Source organism: Oncorhynchus masou, chromosome 12 (genome assembly GCF_036934945.1).
Source record: "Oncorhynchus masou masou isolate Uvic2021 chromosome 12, UVic_Omas_1.1, whole genome shotgun sequence".
NCBI classification, from domain to species: Eukaryota; Metazoa; Chordata; class Actinopteri; order Salmoniformes; family Salmonidae; genus Oncorhynchus; species Oncorhynchus masou.
In genome coordinates this window covers 68,337,649-68,354,482 of record NC_088223.1, presented here as the reverse complement: position 1 = coordinate 68,354,482, position 16,834 = coordinate 68,337,649, and the positions used below count along the sequence as shown (strand labels likewise).

The 16,834-nt window shown below is 42.8% G+C and overlaps 1 protein-coding gene across 1 annotated transcript in view; it reads left to right on the top strand.

Moving 5' to 3' along the window:
• The window catches only part of LOC135550715 (polypeptide N-acetylgalactosaminyltransferase 10-like), a 104,108-nt gene that overhangs the window by 28,070 nt on the left and 59,204 nt on the right, over positions 1-16,834 (top strand). The window contains exon 4 of the mRNA XM_064981765.1: positions 5,117-5,283. Coding sequence (XP_064837837.1) covers positions 5,117-5,283 — 167 coding nt within the window. The remainder of the gene's footprint in view (positions 1-5,116; positions 5,284-16,834) is intronic.

The window sequence follows — 16,834 nt, the reverse complement described above, 5'->3', positions numbered from 1 at the left end:
CCAATTTTTTGGGGCACTGAGAAAATCTTTGGTCTTGTGAGCGGAAACTTGAACGTTGTGAGAATTTTGTGCAACTTCCGGCGCGCATTTACAGTGAACACTGAAGCTGTAGCCTTAGTTTTTTTTTGGCTAATGTAGGCCTACCAACAAAACAAATGGAGCAAATCCCATAACATTTTCACATGGCTTTTGATTTTTCAAGCTTTTGATTTCTATGATGGGTGTGGTGTTCAGTGCAGTCCTACATGGCATAACTGTTTTACTTTGTCTGTAACACCATGGGCCAAATAGGTGACTGTACATTACGTTGTGTTTATATGATGCAAGAAACCACTTTACAAAATAAAATGTATTATTACCATACAGAGAATTAGACAATGTAGGCTACCTGGCTGAAAATACAACACTTCCCCTTGTTAAAAATGTAAACGCAAGCTTTTTACCTGACTGGCTTTTCAAAGACAGCTTCAAAGACAGCTTGACATGTAGCTTACATGTTTTGTGTTCTTGTAGGAAGCAGTAACTCCCCATTGCTGAACTACAGTTGAAGTCGTAAAATTACATACACTTAGGTTAGAATCATTAAAACTCGTTTTTCAACCACTCCACACATTTCTTGTTAACAAACTATAGCTTTGGCAAATTGTTTAGGACATCTACTTTGTGCATGACAAGTAATTTTTCCAACAATTGTTTACATGCAGATTATTTCACTTATAATTCACTATATCACAATTCCAGTGGGTCAGAAGTTTACATACACTAAGTTGACTGTGCCTTTAAACAGCTTGGAAAATTCCAGAAAATTATGTAATGTCTTTAGAAGCTTCTGATTGACATCGTTTAAGTCAATTGACGGTGTATCTGTGGATGTAATCCCATAGAAAATGTGTGTGCGGGCAAGGAGACCTACAAATCTGACTCACTTACACCAGCTCTGTCAGGAGGAATGGGTCAAAATTCACCCAACTTATTGTGGGAAGCTTGTGGAAGGCTACCTGAAATGTTTGACCCAAGTTAAACCATTTAAAGGCAATGCTACCAAACACTCAATTAGTATATGTACACTTTTGACCCACTGGGAATGTGATGAAAGAAAATAAAGCTGAAGTAAATAATTCTCTCTACTATTATTCTGACATTTCACATTCTTAAAATAAAATAGTGATCCTAACTGACCTAAGACATGGACTTTTTACTGTGGGACCTTAAATAGACAGCTGTGTGCCTTTCCAAATCATGTCCAATCAATTGAACTTACCACAGGTGGACTCCAAGTTGTAGAAACATCTCAAGGAGGATCAATAGAAACAGGATGCTCAATTTCGAGTCTCATAGCAAAGGGTCTGAATACTTATGTATTTATTTGGAATACATTTGCAAAAGATTCTATAAACCTGTTTTCGCTTCGTCATCATGGGATATTGTTTGTGGATTGAGTGAAAAAAACAATTGAATCGTTTTCAGAATAAGGCTGAAAAGTAACAAAGTGGAAAAAGTCCAGGGGTCTGAATACTTTCCGAATGCATTGTATAACGACTTTTACATGCCAGTAGAGAATAGCTTATGTTCCCTAAGCTGTTCAATGGTGTTGGATAAAGACATCTGGGTCTTAGTATCCAGGGCCTTTTGGCTTCTTCTGGGTACATTTCCCCTAGTCTAATTTCAGTGAGTAGAGCCTCTGCGGAATGGGCTACTGCCTGCTCAGTGCTCTCACAGTCCCTAGCCATCTCGCTCCAAGCAGCCCATTGATGTTTCAACAGCCATGGGAATGACACGTTGGCCACTTCAGAGGAATTTAAGGGTCCGATCTGGCAAATTTGTGGGTTGTTTAATAATGTGCCGCAGTCACTCGCCCAAGCTCTGTGGCTGGCGTCTCACTTTCCCTATTTTTTTTTACGCTGCTCTACTCCCTTGCTCTGTCCTTAGGAGCCCTGCTAAGTAGTCTGGTTAGGGAGTAGGGTTCGGCGGTATCCACATTTTCACATCGTTATGCTGTCCGTCTCTCACCCTGGGATTTTCGACATTATCTGTTTTAGTACACAAGGGGGCGACAAATGCAAAAGAAACACATGTCTTTCAAAAATGCTAAAATTAGCACAAGTAATAGTGTGTTTCCATGGCGGCTGCTAGCTAAATATGCTAACAAGCGCAAATGAAAATAAATAAATTCCAAAGACCGGCAATCCAATTCATGAAGTTATACGTAGCCACTTTAATAATGGGAATTGATGGGGAATTATGTAAAATATATCACTAGCCACTTTAAATAATGCTACCTAATATAATGTTTACATACCCTACATTATTCATCTCATATGTATATGTATATACTGTACTCTATATCATCTACTGCATGTATCACTAGCCACTTTAACTATGCCACTTTGTTTACATACTCATCTCATATGTATATACTGTACTCAATACCATCTACTGTATCTTGCCTATGCCGCTCTGTACCATCACTCATTCATATATCTTTATGTACATATTCTTTATCCCCTTACACTTGTGTCTATAAGGTAGTAGTTTTGGAATTGTTAGTGTCGTAGAAAATCGGATCAAATACAACGCATTACAGAACTTGTGAAGTCAATTCGGCTTTTTAATACAAGAGTATAGCAAGCCGGGATGGTCCGCGGAACACACACCGCTTTCCAGAGCCCTGGCTCCAGTATTTATCCACATATTGCATACGAGCTCATCCCACATGCAAATTAAGTTACATTCCAATCCGTGCATCCCGCTTGTTCAGCTCAATAATGCCCATACCTGCTTTCCGTCAGATTATAATGATGACAAGACCCTTGCTTTGTTCCTGCACTTAGCTAAAAGCATTCTTTTGTTTGTGTTATCTAGGATTAGCAGACGATGTGTCTCCTCAGTTTCTAGCATCTCTACATCCTACAAATATGCAAACTATGTCTATTGGTCATCAGTTAGTCATTTGACTGACCCCCTCCTTTGTATATCCCTCTGGCCTTGGTATGTCCAGCTATTCTGTCACCTATGTGTCCTTCTCTTCATGTAGTCTGGTTTTAATGTTCAGCTATTCTGTACATCTTATGCATTTGTCTATGTGTTATATTTGCTCCCACATTAGCTAAATTACTTGTTGGTTATTACTGCATTGTCGGAACTAGAAGCACAAGCATTTTGCTACACTCGCATTAACATCTGCTAACCATGTGTATGTGACAATTTTTTTAATTTAATATATAGGTAGGAGCTACCAAATGTCATTTTTTGGTGAGTTTGAACATTTACAAGTGAATGTGAATGAGAGACATTGTTCAAATAAACAACATTTTTGAGGAATGCTTGTCTGAAGGAAGAACAGTACTGGCTTTCCAGCAGCATGTCTATATCCGGTTTCTGTGTGGAGTCTAAAGTAGCAAAGGTAACGGGCCTGCCTATTCTGCTGAGAGAAGAGGCATCTGATTGATTTTGTACTTAAGTTGCACTTCTAAACTCGGATGAGAGTTTCAGCACACAGTGCTCGGACTTATGTAGGTATTTTTCTCTGGTAATTTTCTTGGTGTAGCCAGCATATTTATCTCTGGTAAAATGCAAGAGTAACTTAAAGCAAAACGTTAGCAAATGTAACTGGCTACATTCTTTCTATGATAGGCCTAAACTTTAGAAATATGATGACCATGAATCGATTTTGCAAAAAAGACTGCTTTTTAAAAATTGTAAGCTCATTTACTCATTTGGCTGCCAGCCAAGTAGTGTTGCCCTTCTGTTTATCTGATGAAAATGAAGCTATTTTTTGTGGAATGTGTGGGAAAGAAACAACTTGTTGCACATCCCAAAAACACTGGTTTTCAGTATAGATCGCTACCTCTGTCAATACACAGCTGGACTCACCTACTCCCCTTTTCTCCTGTTGTGCTATTTACTAACAAACACGTGACTGGCTCAACTGTTCTGTGGAACTACGGTAAGCTTCATAATGTAAAATAATGTGATGTGTGAAATGAAGAACGCAATCTGCTTTATCTCCTAATGCTTTGCACAAGTTGACTGCAGGGTTTAGAAAAACAATTGCTACAAATATTAAAGTGTATTGAAAACTTTTTTTTTTTTTTTTGGTTTCAAACGTATTAAAAACCCCCCTGTGGCTATTTCCAAATACCCCAGTATACCGCCTTTGCATATTAGGGAGGAATTAGCTATCTCGCACTCGTTCTCTTTGTTCCTCTTTCTCACCCTCTCTCCCGCTTTCGGTCTCTCGCAGCACTATCTGTGGGACCTGGGACCCTCTCCTCTTTAGTGAAAAAGTGAGGGATGATGAAGAGGATGCTGTGGCAGGAGCTTGGCCTTCTGACAGCTGAAGTGTCACTGTGACAATTGGCTGTCAGGCCCATCACTCTGTCAGTTAGACCAATGAGGTGGCCACACCTGCTCTCCCGTATCTAATCGGTGGTCCTGTCTGCCCTGGAGGCCCGCTCCCGCGTGGAGTCATGTTGTCACCACTGGAATTGCAGAGTGGATATCTGGTCTTGATATGTCTTTGATTTGCTGTGACAGTATTCCAATGAAGGAAGCCACTAAATTCCATTGCTCTAGCGATCCAATGCAAGGAAATGTGGGTGTGCTCATAATTGGTCTGAGTTGTCTCAATGTTTTGCAACAAATTAGATTTGGGCTAGTGCTCTGCTCTTGCGCTCATTTTTACCAATGAACCAGAAACTGCCGCTTTCATTATCTGCTATGATTACTTCAATATAGTAATCATATTATATAGCCTAATATTGTGATATCATTACTGTGTATCATTGCGTACGGTTACATTTGTGGGTCATGAATACTAGGCCTACATGATAATACTAAAGTATTGTTGATCTCTCCAGAAGATAACTTTTGTGCAACTCCAGGGCCTGTCATCATAAAGAATCTCACACTATGAGTGATCTCGGATTAGTCCCATCCTGCCATGTAATGTTATTCACTATGTTCTTAAAAGCTAAAACTGATCCTCATACTCAGACACTGTATGAAGACCAACCCTGCTCTACAGCCCCTCAGTAGTCACTCTATTTGCTTTTTGGCAATTGCTGTTTGTTTGTTGCTTATTATTTTATTTGCCTGTTGGTGTGTGTGTGTTTAGCTGTAAACAGAAGCTGTATGGGGAGAAGTTGCCCAACACCAGCATCATCGTCCCATTCCACAACGAAGGTTGGTCGTCCCTGCTCAGGACAGTACACAGCGTGCTCAACCGCTCTCCCCCTGAGCTCATCGCTGAGGTCATACTGGTGGACGACTTCAGTGACAAAGGTATGCGAGCGTGTGTGTGTCTACTACCATTCAAAAGTTTGAGGTCACTTAGAAATGTCCTTGTTTTTTTTGTTCATTTAAAATAACATCAAATTGATCAGAAATAAAGTGTAGACATGGTTAATGTAAATGACTATTGTAGCTGGAAACTGCTTTTTTAGTGGAATATCTACAGGCCCATTATCGGCAACCATCACTCCTGTGTTCCAATGGCATGTTGTGTTAGCTAATCCAAGTTTATAATTTAAAAGGCTAATTGATCATTAGATAACCATTTTGCATTTATGTTAGCAAAGATAAACTGTTGTTCTGATTAAAGAAGCAATAAAACTGGCCTTCTTAAGACTAGTTGAGTATCTGGAGCATCAGCATTTGTGGGTTTGATTACAGGCTCAAAATGGCCAGAAACAAATAACTTTCTTCTGAGACTCGTCAGTCTATTCTTGTTCTGAGAAATTAAGGCTATTCCATGCGAGAAATTGCCAAGAAACTGAAGATCCCGTACAACGCTAAGTACTACTCTCTTCACAGAACAGCACAGACTGGCTCTAACCAGAATAGAAAGAGGAGTGGGAGGCCCCGGTGCACAACTGAGCAAGAGGACAAGTACATCAGTGTGTCTAGTTTAAGAAACCGATGCCTCAAGTCCTCAACTGGCAGCTTCATTAAATAGTACCTGCAAAACACCAGTCTCAACGTCAACAGTGAAGAGGCAACTCCAGGATGCTGGCCTTCTAGGCAGAGGTCTTCTGGCCAGTGTCTGTTATTTTGCCCATCTAAATCTTTTATTTTTATTGTCTGAGATATGGCTTTTTCTTTGCAACTCTTCCTAGAAGGCCATCATCCTGGAGTCACCTCTTCACTGTTGACGTTGAGACTGGTATTTTGCGGTTACTATTTGATGAAGCTGCCAGTTCGCTAACACAACATGCCATTGGAACACAGGAGTGATGGTTGCTGATAATGGGCCTCTGTACTCCTATGTAGATATTCCATTAAAAAATCATCTGTTTCCAGCTACAATAGTCATTTACAACATTAACAATGTCTACACTGTATTTCTGATCAATTTGATGTTATTTTAATGGACAGAAAATGTGCATTTCTTTCAAAACAAGGACATTTTTAACATTTGAACAGTAGTATACATCCATCCATCACCAGTACCAGTAAAGTCTGGATGCACCTACTCATTCAAGGGACTCTTTATTTTCACTATTTTCTACATTGTAGTATAATAGTGAAGACTTCAACACTATGAAATAACACATGGAATCATGTAGTAACCAAAAAAGTGTTAAACAAATTTAAATATATTTTGATATTCTTCAAAGTAGCCACCCTTTTCCTTGATGACAGCTTTGCACACTCTTGGCATTCTCTCAACCAGCTTAATGAGTAGCAAGGGCCAGTCCATGAGAGCATACAGGTCGCAATGGTGGGTAGTATATGGGGCTTTGGTGACATCGCCCAAAGTCAAGGATCGGTAGGATAGTCAGTTTTACGAGGGTATGTTTGGCAGCATGAGTGAAGGAGGCTTTGTTGCTAAATTGGAGGCTGATTATAGATTTAATTTTGGATTGGAGATGCTTAATGTGAGTCTGCAAGGAGAGTTTACAGTCTAACCAGACACCTAGGTATTTGTAGTTGTTCACTTATTCTATGTCAGAACCGTCCAGAGTAGTGATGCTAGTCGGGCGGGCAGATGCGGGCAGCGATCGGTTCAAGATTATGCATTTAGTTTTACTAGCATTTGAGAGTAGATGGAGGCCAGGGAAGGAATGTTGTGTGCCATTGAAGCTCGTTGTGTCCAAAGAAGGGCCAGATGTATACAGAATGGTGTCGTCTGCGTGGAGGTGGATTAGAGAATCACCAGCAGCAAGAGCAACATCATTGAGATTATATATATATATATATATATATTTCTTCAGTTTCTTGGCAATTTCTCGCATGGAATAGCCTTAATTTCTCAGGAATAGACTGACGAGTCTCAGAAGAAAGTTCTTTTGTTTCTGGCCATTTTGAGCCTGTAATCAAACCCACAAATGCTGATGCTCCAGATACTCAACTAGTCTTAAGAAGGCCAGTTTTATTGCTTCTTTAATCAGAACAGTTTATCTTTGCTAACATAATTGCAAAAGGGTTATCTAATGATCAATTACTCTTTTAAATGACAAACTTGGATTAGCTAACACAACGTGCCATTGGAACACAGGAGTGATAGTTGCCGATAATGGGCCTGTAGATATTCCACTAAAAAACCAGTTTCCAGCTACAATAGTAATTTACATTAACCATGTCTACACTTTATTTCTGATCAATTTGATATATATATATACACACACACATGCAACATTCCTTCCGTGGCCTCCAACTGCTCTTAAATGCTAGTAAAACTAAATGCATGCTCTTGAACCGATCGTTGCCCGCACACACACACACACACACACACAGAGGAAAGAGTCGGCCCGAGAATTGAACCCTGTGGCACCCCCATAGAGACTGCCAGAGGTCCGGACAACAGGCCCTCCGATTTGACACACTGAACTCTGAGAAGTAATTGGTGAACCAAGCGAGGCAATCATTTGAGAAGCCAAGGCTATTGAGTCTGCCAATAAGAATGCGGTGATTGACAGAGTCGAAAGCCTTGGCCAGGGCGATGAAGACTGCTGCATAGTACTGTCTTTTATCAATGGTGGTTATGATATCGTTTAGGACCTTGAGCGTGGCTGAGGTGCACCCATGACCAGCTCGGAAACCAGATTGCATAGTGGAGAAAGTATGGTGGGATTCGAAATGGTCGGTGACCTGTTTGTTAACTTGGCTTTCGAAGACTTTAGAAAGACAGGGCAGGGTGGATATAGGTCTGTAACATTTTTGGTCTAGTGTCAAATGCTTCCTCAGTGTACATGTGACTCATTTGTTTACTAGTGTTTCGGCTGTTTGCAGTGGGCTATCCTGTGGTCATTTATTAATGAGGCTCAGACTGCCGCAGCTGAGCTCTTCTCTTCCAAGCACATCTCAGCCTCCATCCTGCCTTCATCACACAATGTTTAATTCATCTTTAATTAGCTCCCGCTGCCACCGCCACCCTGGCCTCTTTGACGGATGTGTTGACCATCTCCACTTTAGGAATTAATTGTTCAGTGCCTTTGAGGTAGGAGCAAAGAGATGGAATGACGTGGGGTCCTCACTGGTTCACTTAATGTTTTTTATAAGTTTAATTCTTCAAAACCAATATTACATTAATTAACATTACTGTTTTCTTTGTTGTGTGTCAGCGGGGAGGGATTAATCATATCGGTTAAAATCCCTGTGTAGGGCTTCCCGAGTGGTGCAGCTGTCTAAGGCACTGCATAACAGTGCTAGGGGCATCACTACAGACCCGGCTGTGATCCGGAGTCCCATAGGGGGGCGCACAATTGGCCTAGCGTCGTCTGGGTTAGGGGAGGGTTTGGCCAGGGGGACTTAGCTCATCCCACTCTAGCAACTCCTTGTGGCGGCCCGGGCTCATGCAGGCTGACCTTGGTCGGTGCACCTGGCTTCCGGGTTAAACAGGCTGGTGTTAAGAAGTGCGTTTTGGCGGGTCATGTTTCGGGGGACACACAACTGGATTTTCACTTCCCATGCCCGTTGGAGAGTTGCAGCAATAAGACAGATCGAAACGGGGGGGGAAATACCACAAAAAATTATCCCCGTTTTGCATAATTTCCTGCCCAAACTTTCTCTTGGGATATTTCAGAATTCACTTTCTCTATAGATAGAATATTGAGCATCACTTTGTTATAGTGGAGCAGAATAAGCAAGGCTATAATGTGATCTGCAGTGTCTTAGGTAAAGTACAGACTATAAAGGCTATAGGTCACATACTATAGATTTTTAAATGTGGGGTTGCACAGAGCATTCAATGCTGCTTGACCGCACACTACTGAATGGCTCATTCTGGCACAGTACTGTGGAGGAGTCATATTTGCTCAGGAAAAATTAACAAATTATTTTGCTAATGCTGTCCAGGGTCTGATTCCTATTCAGTCCCATAATCAATCCAGGTCGAGCGCCCCTTCTTCCCCTCCAGGGGAATTAGTAACTTAGACGTTGCTGAAGCAAATTGCTGTTTCCCCCAGCGTCGGCCTCTTTTAGGAAACCCTGTGGGTTCGCTGCCTGTTGCATTGGGGCTTTGCAGTGTGGGAAACCCTTGTTTCAGCGTGTCCAGCGTTGTCCTTTCACTGCCACAAAGCCTTGGCCCGTGGAGGGGTAGACCGGGTTGCCACAGTTCCCGGGTCTGCAGCGCAGAATTCAATACTTTTGCCGCGTGGTGCAATCGCCGTCCCAAACAGTTCCTTCAGCTCGATGGGAATGTCAATGAAATCTGCTTCCTCCTTGTCCGAGAGGCTACATAAGTTGAGCATGCAGTCGCCGTCTGTGTGTGGTCGAGGGAAGGTCCCTGCAGTGCACGTAAGACTCGGGGTTTGCGAGTTCTTCCTTAGCGTGCTCAGACACCAAGCAGGTAATACACGAAGAGTGTGTGTCCTTTCCTGCTATTTTAGCCCTGCATGGACATAGGTGTGCTAGGGCAGGAGCCCTGCTCGGTTCTCACTATTCAGGGGCAGCAGGCTCCATGGCTACGAGAATAGTATTCCTTGGGCAATAAGTGTAGGAAGGAATGCTGATGTGGTTAGCTTGCTTTCCAGAGAGCTAGCCAAATTCAGCTTGATCCTTGCAACATTGGCTTAGAAAGTATTGAGCGTTCATTTCGTGGGCTATTAGCCTATCTATTACAAAGTTAGCCAGAGAAAGTGTGTGCTTTCTTAGTCTTATGTCGAGAGAGGTAGCAATTCTACCTTTCCAGCTAGAAAATGTATTTAGTTCAGTGCTAGCCTAAGGAAACTGCATGGTGGCAGGGTTCGAGTTCAGGGTGGTTGTTACGAATCCCTTTTGGCCCGACAGTCTAGGGGGGATGGTAATGAGACCGTAACATAACTCATGCAAATTATATAATTGTGACAAAGTAAAAGTGAGAACGAAATAACCAGGACAACTGAAATCTACCGTCAAACTCAAGGTTTTTGAAAACACACGGCAATGGGGGAGCAGGAAAAGGGGCTCAGCTGGACCCAAGGAAAGAAACAATAAGTATTCAAAAAAAACTAAGCTAGACTAGCCTACTTTAACAACAGCTAACTAACTAACCAAAAATACAGTGGGTGGTCCGCCCAGTTCTAACTAGTGTATTTAACAAAGTCTACCTACGGGTAGTGTATGCCCATGGGCGACTTGTCTTGGTTTCCCCTTTTCCCACCAGCAATCAAACACAAACACCATAACCAAAACAATTACTCACAGGTGATGACAAAGTGCTATGGAGGTGCATAAACAAAAGAGAGGTTAATACACAACGAGAGAGTGAAACACAGAGACCTACAGACATGGCATTTACAGAGAGATTGAGCTCTAGAGCAAACAACTGACAGGGTTTTTAAACCTAGGGAAAGGAACTGTGATAGGGTAGGAAAACAGGAGGAGGTGTGTCTTCTGATTGATGATTGATTGGGGAGTGATGATTTTCACCTGTGAGGGGAGAAGGAGAGCAAACACAGGATACATACACACACACACAGGATACCTGTATTCGTAACAGTGGTATTCTCCCACCACCATGGAGCCGGTCGGTTTAGTTAAAGGGACAATCGGCAGTTGCTACATCCATTTTTGGACTAAATTCATGATATCTACCAATTTGATTCTTGAAGAATATAACTTATAAATGCCTCATGAGCTTAGTTCAACTGTCGTACCCCAGTTGAACTACCGTAGCCTGTAGTAATTCAGATATTGTTGTATGTTATTTGGAGGAATGCACATTTAGTTTTGATTTGGTTACAATTGGCTTAGCTGGCTATAGGAAATAAAACAATGTAGTACTTTTGATGAAACACATGGTAGGTATGTGTTTGTTTGTAATCATCAACATACTGGTAGCTATGGTAATTACATCCTCGTGTACGTATTATGTAATTACAGCAGTACACAACAAACTGCTGCTTCATCTAGACTGTTTTCAGCTTTTTGTATCACAAGCAATGTTTGATCATTTCTATTTGTCTTCTGACAGCTTCATTTGGATTTTTCAACCAAAACCTTTTTCTTTCTCTTCAGTAAGTCACTGCATAGTCAGTCTTTTGTTGTTGGACTTCTCAGTGTAACTTCCATTCAGCGTATGTACTCTGTATCATTGTTAAGCTCGCCTCATCACGAGATCTTCAATTTGAGTATAGGTGTGCAGAGTTCAAAAACTCATGAATAGGAGATACACAGACAGTCCCCTCTTTGCCCGCTTTCCCATCCTCTGTAAGATTTCTTACTCCGTCTCTCTCTGTGGCTGTTAAACCTTGCTGTCTCGCTCTGTCTCTCCCTCTGTCTTTTCTGCCCACGCTCAACCTGTGTTGCCAGGTCTATCTTTTGGGCAGCTCTAATTTCATGGAGCAGCTCAGGCGTGAGGTCTGAGTCACAGATAGCGTGTGAGCGACACTTGCTCTCTCTTTTTTCCATCCGTCTCCTCTTCCCACCCTTAGGGAGGGGCTCTGTTTTCACTCTTCATCCCCTTCCCCTCTCCTTCCTGGACACCCAGTTTGGTGGACACATCAGGAGATGGAAGGGGCCTGGTACTGCGGTAGAATGGCTGTCAGTCACCTCAGCGATGTGTAAAAAAAACACCAAAAAGAACGGCCAGGTCCTTTGGTTTCTGACAACCTGCAGGGTGGCATTAGAGCCCTGTGTGCTTGAACTCCATGCCTACTGTTTTCATGCAGCATTTGACATTGAGCAGAAGTGATTTTACAGTGCAGCAGACAAAACAGCGCTCAGCAGAGGAAGTTGTTCTGCATGTCAGAGACTATACAGAAAGTTGTCTAGTGGGTTGTCAGGGCCATACAGGGAGGATGCTAGACAGCTCTGAGGGCTTTGTGCACAGTCATTGGTCTGTGTGAGGTCGATCAGATCTCTTTCCCTGTCACATATTGCTTCATCATGTTCTGCTTTTGCAGGTATCAGCAAAGCCCCTCAGATCGCTCTAAGGGTTTCCATTTCTCTCACGGTTTCACGTGTTTTAACTCATCCGCCGCAGCTCCTGTCAGAAAAGTGGGCCTCGCTTTTCTCCAAGTTGACATGGCAACCAGACTGCCACACTATATTCTCCCATGGGGGGATGCTGTCAGGCAGCTGTTTGACTGATGGCCCCCACCCACAAGCCATTTTCATAGAGATTTCCCCCTAATTGATTTAATCTGTCCAGATTGTTCCATCTCCCCCATGTTTAAATCACATCGGATCCATTTCCTGTATGTGACATGGGGCTTTAGTGCCACAGCATCAAATATGTTTTTTTGTCACGTGGGGTGGCGCATGTGGGGCGGCGTCATTGTAAATAATAATTTGTATAACTGAATAAATGAATTGCCTAAAAAAAATTTTTTTTTACTAAAATGTGCTGAATACAACACCTTACAGTAAAATGCTTACTTACAAGCCCTTAACCAACAATGCCGTTTTAAGAAAATAATGTGCTGGGGTACAAGTTAGTCATGTGAATTTGTACATGTAGGTAGGGGTAAAGTGACTTGGTGCTCCGGTACCGCTTACCATGCGGTAGCAGAGAGAACAGTCTATGACTTGGGTGACAGGAATCTTGTACATTTCTTTGGGCCTTCCTCTGACATTGCCTAGCATATTGGTCCTGGATGGCAGGATTTGGCCCCAGTGATGTACTTACTACCCTCTGTAGGGTTGCCGACCAGTTGCAATACCAGGCGGTAATACTGGTCAGGATGCTCTCGATGGTGCAGCTGTAGAACTTTTTGAAGATCTGGGGACCCATGCCAAATCTTTTCAGTCTGCTGAGAGGAAAAAAAGGTGTTGTCATTCCCTGTTTGGACCATGATAGTTTGTTGGTGATGTGGACACCAAGGAACTTAACTCACGACCCGCTACACTACAGCCCTGTCGATGTGAATGGGGGCGTATTCGTCCGTCCTTTTCCTGTAGTCCGCGATCTCCTTTGTCTTACTCATGTTTAACCTCTTGATGCTATGGGGGCGCTATTTCATTTTTGGATGAAAAACGTTCCCGTTTTAAACAAGATATTTTGTCACAAAAAGATGCTCGACTATGCATATAATTGATAGCTTTCGAAAGAAAACACTCTGACGTGTCCAGAACTGCAAAGATATTTTCTGTGCGTGCCCTAGAACGTGAGCTTCAGGCAAAACCAAGATGAGACGGCATCCAGGAAATGAGCAGGATTTTTGAGGCTCTGGTTTCCATTGTCTCCTTATATGGCTGTGAATGCGAGAGGAGTAAGTCTGCCCTTTCTGTCGTTTCCCCAAGGTGTCTACAGCATTGTGACGTATTTGTAGGCATATCATTGGAAGATTGACCATAAGAGACCACATTTACCAGGTGTCCGCCCGGTGTCCTGCGCCGAAATTGGTGCGCAAAAGTCAGCTGCAAGTATTTTTCCATGGAATTTAGAGAAGAATGCAAGCTTCCACTAACGATATATCAATGAAGAGATATGTGAAAAAACACCTTGAGGATTGATTCCAAACAACGTTTGCCATGTTTCGGTCGATATTATGGAGTTAATTCGGAAAAAGTTTGACGTTGTAGGTGACTGAATTTTCGGTTCGTTTCGGTAGCCAAATGCGATGTACAAAACGGAACGATTTCTCCTACACACAGATGCTTTCAGGAAAAACTGCGCATTTGGCATGTAACTGAGAGTCTCCTCATTGAAAACATCTGAAGCTCTTCAAAGGTAAATGATTTTATTTATTTGGTTATCTGGTTTTTGTGAAAATGTTGCATGCTAAATGCTACTCAAAATGCTAAGCTAGCTTAGCATACTCTTACACAAATTAGTCAATTTCTATGGTTCAAAAGCATATTTTGAAAATCTGAGATGACAGTGTTGTTAAGAAAAGGCTAAGCTTGAGAGCAGGCGCATTATTTTCATTTTATTTGCGATTTTCAGAAATCGTTAACGTTGCGTTATGCTAATGAGCCTGAGGCTTTAGTCACGATCCCGGATCCGGGATGGGGAGTTTCAACAGGTTAAGGAGTGGTTGTCCTTGCACCACACTGCCAGTTCTCTGACCACCTCCCTATAGACTGTCTCATCGTTGTGGGTGATCAGGCCTACCACTGTTGTGTCGTCAGCAAACTTAATGATAGTGTTGGAGTCATGCTTGGCCACGCAGTCGTGGGTCAACATGGAGTACAGGGGGAGCCTAAGCATGCACGCACCCCTGAGGGGCCCCCGTGCTGAGGATCAGCATGGTAGATGTGTTGTTCCCTCCCCATACCACCTGGGGTGTGGCCCATCAAGAAGTCCAGCATCCACTGGTGTTGAACACTGAGCTGTAGTCAATGAGCAGCATCTTCACATAGGTTTTGTCCAGGTGGGAAAGGGCAGTGTGCGATTTTGAGATTGCGTCATCTCTGGATCTGTTGGGGTGGTATGCGAATTGGAGGGGTCTATGTTTTCCGGGTTAATGGTGTTGATGTGAGCCATGACCAGCCTTTCAAAGCACTTCATGGCTACCGACGTGAGTGCGGCGGGCGGTAGTCATTTAGGCAAGTTGCATTCACTTTCTTGGGCAGAAGGACTATGATGGTGTGCTTGAAACATGTAGGATTTACAGACTCGGTCAGGGAGAGGTTCAAAATGTCAGTAAAGACACTTGCCAGTTGTTCTGCGCAAGCTCTGAGTACATGTCCTTAATCCATCTGGCCCCGCTTGTTAATGTTGACCTGAGGGTGTAATCACACAGTCATCCGAAACAGCTGGTGCTCTCATGCATGCTTCAGTGTTGCTTGCCTCAAAGCGAGCATAAAAGGCATTTATCCAGTCTGGTAGGCTCAAGTCACTGGGCAGCTCATGACTTTGTTTCCCTTTGTGGTCCGTAATAGTTTGCAAGCCCTGCCACATCATACGAGTGTCAGAGCCAGTGTAGTAGGATTCAATCATAGTCCTATATTGACGCTTTGCCTGTTTTGATGATTCGTCTGAGTGCATAGTGGGATTTCTTATTAGCGTCCAGATTAGTTAGGAGGTCAAAGACCTGGTCGTGTTGTGCCAGGACAACAACCTCTCCCTCATCGTGATCAAGACAAAGGAGATATTTTTGGACTACAGGAAAAGGAGGCCCGAGCACGCCCCCATTGTCATTGACGGGGCTGTAGTGGAACAGGTTGAGAGCTTCAAGTTTCTTCGTGTCCACATCCCCAACGAACTATTATGGTCCGGGATATAATTATGTTCAGATTTTCCATATGGAGCGCGAGGGAGAGCTTTGTACGCGTCTCTGTGTGTGGAGTAAAGGGGGTTTCCTCTGGTTGCACATGTGACTTACCGGTAGAAATTAGGTCAAATGGATTTAAGTTTGCCTGCATTAAGCTCATACCGAAACTCAATATGAGCACATAGACTCATTGTGTCACTAAAATGTCCCTGTCTAAATAGGGCTTTATTTTATTGGGGATTGTCTGAAAACTCAGCACCAGGTGTTTGCATCTGATGGAGCCCCATTCATCTCAACGGGACTGTAGCGAGACCACTGCTCTCGCCATGCGGCGCTATGTGATGGAGGACTGTCATTTGCAGATTGATCGTTCAATTAATTTCTCACTCGGGCCCAATGGAATCAATTGAGTGAATGGCTCAAATGCATGACTCTCCGTCCCCTTACCCTACCTCACCAACCACCCCCCGTCCACACCCTGACACATGCACCTCTCTTCCTGTTGTCGTCCTTTATTTTTACTCTTTCTCTCCCGTTCTCCACTGACACTCAATCACTTGTCATTGCTTTCTGTCAATTAAGTCAGAGCACCAGTTACCCTAGTTGTAGCTTTCTTCCTGAGAACAGCAGGATAATAAACTCAGCAAAAGAAGAAACATACCTTTTTCAGGGCCCCGTCTTTCAAAGAAAATTCATAAAAATCCAAATAACTTCACAGATCTTCATTGTAACGGGTTTAAATACTGTATCCCATGCTTGTTCAATGAACCATCAACAATTAATGAACATGCACCTGTGAAATGGTCGTTAACTTCTTCGATATAGGGGGCGCTCTTTTAATTTTTGGATAAAAAAACGTTCCCGTTTTAAACAAGATATTTTGTCACGAGACGATGCTCGACTATGCATATAATTGACAGCTTTGGAAAGAAAACATTCTGATGTTTCCAAAACTGCAAAGATATTATCTGTGAGTGCCACAGAACTGATGCTACAGGCGAAGCCAAGATGAAATTTCAAACAGGAAATGGCCCAGATTTTGAAGGCGCTGTGTTCCAATGTCTCCTTATATGGCTGTGAATGCGCCAGGAATGAGCCTACACTTTCTGTCGTTTCCCCAAGGTGTCTGCAGCATTGTGACATATTTGTAGGCATATCATTGGAAGATTGACCATAAGAGACTACATTTACCAGGTGCCCGCTTGGTGTCCTCCGTCGAAATTATTGCGTAATCTCCAGCTGCGTGGATTTTT